The sequence below is a fragment of the Psammomys obesus genome, unplaced genomic scaffold (genome assembly GCF_907164565.1).
Source record: "Psammomys obesus unplaced genomic scaffold, mPsaObe1.curated_primary_1811, whole genome shotgun sequence".
NCBI lineage: Eukaryota > Metazoa > Chordata > Mammalia > Rodentia > Muridae > Psammomys > Psammomys obesus.
In genome coordinates this window covers 184600-190599 of record NW_026586463.1, presented here as the reverse complement: position 1 = coordinate 190599, position 6000 = coordinate 184600, and the positions used below count along the sequence as shown (strand labels likewise).

Here is a 6000-nt window from a genome sequence, read left to right as displayed (position 1 = left end):
TCCTTCCTTCCTTCCTTCCTTCCTCTGTCTCCTCCTCCCTCCCTCCCATCTTCCCTCCCTCCCTACTTCCTTCCTTCCCTCCTTCCTTCCTTCCTTCCTTCCTTCCTTCCCTCCCTCCCTCCCTCCCTCCCTCCCTCCCTCCCTCCCTCCCTCCCTCCTTCCTTTTTTTCCATTTTGCCTCAACCCCCAGCCTGGCCAACCCTACAGAATGGGTATTTTTAGAATTTTTTTTTTCTTTTAATTTGTATGTCTGCATCAGTATGTGTACTTGAGTGCAGGTGCTAGTGGAGCCCAGACCCCTCGAACTGGAGATACTGGTTATTATGTAGCTTCCCCATGCTTACTATAAAATGCACACCTCTCTTTCTCACACACACACACAGGCTTGAGACAATACATGATTTATTTATTTACAAATTTGGTGTTACAGTTTCTTAATTATTTGTAATGAGACTAAGGAAAGTCTTGGCTTGACATATATGAATGATTACATCTTTTTGTGCTTATTTTTATTTTTTCTTACATTTACTTATTTGTATATGTGTATGTATATATATTGGCACATCCATGCGATGATATATGAATGGGCATCAGTGGACAATTTGAAGCATCAGTTCATGTGGGTCCCTTGAATCAAACTCAGGTGGCCAGGCTAACTTACTTCACCTACTGAACTAGCTCATGGTCCCATCTCAGTTCTTTGCCTATAATAATTACCTCCTCCAAATTCAGTTTCTGTGAGAGTAAAACTAGTTATTGCATAGCATCCATCAAAAGCTGTACCTTGCATATAACACTGTGAAAAATGAGGCAGTATGATATTACTATGCTATTATGTCTGTGAAAATTTGTGATGCCATGAGGTACTGTATTTGTGGTGTTGGAGATTATAAGAGAATTTATCTTATTTTTAATATTTTAAAAATTTGTATCTTATTTGTATGGGTGTTTTTGCTTGCGTGTATGTCTGTGTACCATGTATGACTGGAGACTACAGAGGCAAGAAGAGGGCATCATATTTCCTGGATCTGGAGTTAGCTATGATTGTAAGCTGCCTTGTGGGTTCCAGGAATCAAACCTGGATCCTCTGGAAGAGCAGCAAGTACTCTTAACCACTGAGCTATCTCCCTAGCTCCTACAACAATTTTAAATGACATTTAATTTCTTTAAAAAAAAAGATTTTATTTATTATATATACAGTGTTCTGCCTGCATGTATACCTGCATGCCAGGAGAGGGCACAAGGTCTCATTGCAGATGGTTGTGAGCCACCATGTGGGTGCTGGGAATTGAACTCAGGACCTCTGGAAGAATAGGCAGTGTTCTTAACCTCGGAGCCATTGCTCCAGCTGCAACATTTAATTACTTTTTTGGGTTTTTAGAGACAAGGTCTCTCTGTGTAGCCCTGGCTGCCCTGAAATTCACTCTATAGATGAGGCAGGCCTTGAACTCAGGAGACTCGCCTGCCTCTGCCTCCTGAGCTCTGGGATTGAAGGCGTGTACTACCACCACCTAGTGACATTTTATTACTTTTTAAAAGCAACAGAGAGGACTCTTCAGTAAGATCACATTAAGTTACTATAGAAAACAGTTTTGGTTAGAATATTTAGCATATCTGAAATATTAGTTTTGGTTTTCATGTTTTGATTTTTTTAAAATATCATTTGGCTGTATATTATTTAGGGGAGAACAATTTATGGTCAAAGAAAAAAAGAATGTCATTGAAGTCGGAGGCTGCAATATCAAAATCAAAGCAAAGAAAGAAACATAGTGCTTTGGAAAATCAAGAGATTCAAGCTGTTGGTGGAAAAGATGCTTCTCTCTTTCTCTTCAGAGCTTTGGGAAAAATTCTGTACTGTAAAAGTAAGAAACTTTTACACATTTTTTTTCTTTGAAATATATCACTCTTAATACAGAAATAAGATACTATGTATTTTGAAATGCCTTGTTTTTTGTTTGTTTGTTTGTTTGTTTGTTTGCTATAAGGAGCTAGAGGCCCCACCAGATACTGCATATCCAGTGCTAAAATGTAGTAGGAGGATGTTTTCACCTCCTGCTTATTTATTTCTAAATTGATTAAACATACAAGCACTACTCTAGGCCATATCCGTGTCTGTAAATTCTAGTTTCCTGAGGACGTCAGTCCATCTAGACCAGCAGTTCTCAACCTGCGGGTTGTGACCCCTCTCGATGTTGGACAACCCGTTCACAGGGGTTGCAGATCAGATATCCTGTATCTCAGATATTTACATAATAAATATGTGTGGGGTCACCACATGAGGAACTGTATTACAGGGTCACAGCATTGGGAAGACTGAGAACCACTGATCTAGACTTCCAGTGGTAAGAGTTGCAATACTCAGCTCTAAACACTGGGGTCCTAGGCCAGGTGCCAAGTAGCTTCAGGTTTCTTTGGCTCCTCTTCACTAACTTGCTGTCCTCAGAACCACAGGTGTCCATTGCTCTCACCTGCCTTCATTGTTGCTTGTCCCTTCCCCTTTCTGGCCCTACCCTCCCAAACTTTCCCTCTTTCCAGTAAATCCCAAACTTCTGTTCTCTGTACAAATGCTAATATCATTCAGAAAGAAGCCATGGGGTTTCAAAATAAAAGTGCCAGGTAAGGGCAGTGAATGGCCACCCAGGTGGTGGCAGAAATACTCATCTGCCTCTGGGACACCTCGCCCTCCAACCTCAGTGTCCACTCTCACCTCATTCCTTTCTTCCACCATTTCTTCCTTCCCACTTTTGTTTCATTTGTTTCCTGCTTCTGAAGGTGAATAGCCTCATCATACACAGTAAATGCAACACTTTAGCCTTCTGTATTGAGACAAGGCAAAGGGAGAAAACAACCCAGAGCTGAGAGATGAACTGGTTTTCCATAGTTAGAGACATGACAGAATTTTTTTTTAAGATTTATTTATTATTTATATAATAGTCTGCCTGCATGTGTGCCTGCACACCAGAAGAGGGCACCAGATCTTATTACAGATGGTTATGAGCCACCATGTGGTTGCTGGGAATTGAACTCAGGACCTTTGGAAGAACAGACATTGCTCTTAACCATCTGTAAACCCAAACTACTTAGGGATTTTTGTTTGTTTTCGTTTTGTTTTTTGAGACAGTGCTTCTCTGTGTTGCCTTGGCTGTGCTGGACAGACTCTGTAGATAAGGCTGGCTTTGACCTCAGAGATCCGTCTGCCTCTGCCTCCCCATCAGACTCACTTGTTTTCACATTTTGGTTTTTAGTTTTTCACAGCTTCCTTAGTATTTTGACATTGTGTGTGCCTAAAGTATTGAAAATCAGTGTATGGAAGTGCTGTAATGGTAAAAATAACATTATCTTTAGTAATTCTAGAAATTCTTTTATAGGGGCCCCTTTAACAGAATTAGACTCACCTCACTTGCCTGCTCACTTGTCAGAGCATGAACGGGATACATTACTTGTTCAGCCCGAGGTAAGCTCTTCTTTAAGGCTTGGGACTTGGCTGAGTATGTGTTACATATGTGCATGAACTTGTGCGCACTGCATTTGCAGCAAAATTTATACATTTATGCCTCTTTTCATAGGAAATAGTAGAAATGTCACACATGCCAGGAGACTTTTTTAATTTATACCTTCACCAAAACTACATAGATTTCTTCATGGAAATAGATGATCTTGTGAGAGCCAGTGAGTTTCTAAGTTTTGCAGATACCATTGGTGGTGACTGGAATGTAAGTTGGTTTGACTTAAATATTTATATATGTTTGTATTTCTTTAGGAAAAAGTTGGGTTTTATCTTTATTTTGTGACTCTTCTCATTGAGCTGAATCTGATTATTTAAGCCAATGTTTATAATAAAATCTTGGTTATCTGATTTTTTTGGATGACATATAACACTAATTTTTTCTGATGTTTTTTCTAGTTTTATTTATATTTATTTATTTCATTTTCTGTGCATGACTGCGTGTATGTATGTATATGTATACCATGTGGGTGCTTGGTGCCAGGGGAGGTGAGAAGAGGATGTTGGATCCCCTGGAGCTGGAGAAGTGGATGGTTGTGTAAGGACTCACACCTGGTTCTTCTATAAGAGCAGCACGTGCCTCTTTCTCCAGCTTCTATTTTCTAATTTTAAAGTTAACATATACTCAGAACATTTTTAACAGATTTATTTTTATTATTTTAAATTATGTTTCTGTGTGTGCACATATATGTGTGTGCCCTGGAGTTACAGACACTGACTGGCCTGCCGTGGGTGCTGGAACTGAATTCATGTTCTCTAGAGGAAGAGCAACAAGTGTCCTTAAGTGCTCCATCTCTCCAGGCCTGTACTCAGAAAATTTGGCAGTCATTGAAAATTAAAACACTTCTTTTAATCTTTTTGAAATACTATAAAATAGGCATTTGGCTGGAAATGCAGCTCAGTGTTAAAGAACATGGTTAGGGTGCACGAAGCACTGTGTGATCTCTGGACCAACTAGGGATTTGTTTTCAGTTTTTTCCCTAGTTAACGTGAGGGTGGGTGGGTGACAGCTCCATGGAGTTGGTGCTTTCTTTCTGCTTTTATGTGGGTTCCAGGGGTCAAACTCGGGTCATCCAGTCTACCTGACAAGTGCTTGCGCTCTCCTGCTGAGCTGTTCACCGTCCCTTTTAGGCATTTAGATAGGGCTTTGCTTGCTAAGTGCTCAGGTTGGCCTTGAACTTAGGGCTCAGGTGAACCTCAGTCCTCCGTATCTCAGATAACAGGCGTGCCAATCAAATCAGCATGTGCCAAATTTAAGTATTTTTTTTTATAATATTTTAATACTTTTCTGACCAGTACAACAGCCACTTGATATAAATTTAAAATTCAGTTCTCAGTCACACTAAACCACATTTCTAGTACTTGATGGCCTCATGTGGCTAGTACCTATAGTCCATCTATAAACATTTTCATTGTTGTAGGAAGGTCAGTTGGACAGCACTGGTCTGATACATTAATTTTCTGGTTATAAATATGTCATTAGCATTAATAATTAAAGTTAAAAGCCAAGCAATGGTGGTTGACACTGTTACTCCCAACACTTGGAAGGCAAGGGTAGGTGGATCTCTGAGTTTGAAGCCAACCTGGTCAACAGAACCAGTTCCAGGACAGCCAGGGCTACACAGAGAAACCGTGTCTTGAAGGAAAAAAAATCGATGATGATGATGATGGGTTGGAGAGATGGCTGAGGGCTCAGAGGTTAAGAGCACTGGCTGCTCTTCCAAAGGTCCTAAGTTCAATTCTTAGCAACCACATAGTGGCTCCTAACCATCTGTAATGAGATCTGATGCCTTCTTCTAGTATGCTGGCACACATGCAGGCAGAACATTATATAAATAATAAATAAAATAATAGTAATAAAAAGTTATGAAAGATGTTAAAACACTAATAGTTACTCAGTTTTTCCTTTACTTAGTTTTTAACTAATGATTATTTATAAAACTTTTTGATTACCACATAATATTTGCACATATAGGAGGTACAGTGTGATGTTCTGATTCATTGATATATTGGCTGTTGACCAACTCAATAACTGGTATATCCATCACTTGATTATCATATCTGGGCATAATTGCTTTTTTATTTTGAAATTTTCAAATATGTAGGTAAATTGAAAAGCAGTACATTGTAAACCTTCATACCTTTAGCCTTCATTTACTTACCTTTTTCTACTTTGCTAGATTTGCCTAATCTCTTATATATTATATATTAGCTTTTGGCAAAAAATGGGAAAATAATTGCAAGTATCATATATGAATAAAGACACCACCGTATTAAAGTTACAATAATAGTATCGCAGTAAAGTTGCTGCTAATTCAGTTAATATTAATTTAGGTTGGACATAATGGTACACACTTGTAATTCTGGTACTCATGAAGGTGAGGCAGGACTAGCCTGGCCTACTTAGGAGATCTTTCCTAAAAAACAACAAAACAAAAATAGTGTGGTAATATATTATCATTATTTTCTAGTCGCCCTAAAAATGTTGTTTTTCC

The 6000-nt window shown here is 39.0% G+C and overlaps 1 protein-coding gene across 3 annotated transcripts in view; it reads left to right on the top strand.

The window, feature by feature from the left end:
* Positions 1-6000, top strand: part of Rad17 (RAD17 checkpoint clamp loader component) — a 29697-nt gene that overhangs the window by 15493 nt on the left and 8204 nt on the right. For all 3 annotated transcript variants that reach the window (XM_055601881.1, XM_055601882.1, XM_055601880.1), the window contains exons 12-14: positions 1683-1862; positions 3369-3454; positions 3567-3713. In XM_055601881.1, the coding sequence (XP_055457856.1) occupies positions 1683-1862; positions 3369-3454; positions 3567-3713 (413 nt within the window). The remainder of the gene's footprint in view (positions 1-1682; positions 1863-3368; positions 3455-3566; positions 3714-6000) is intronic.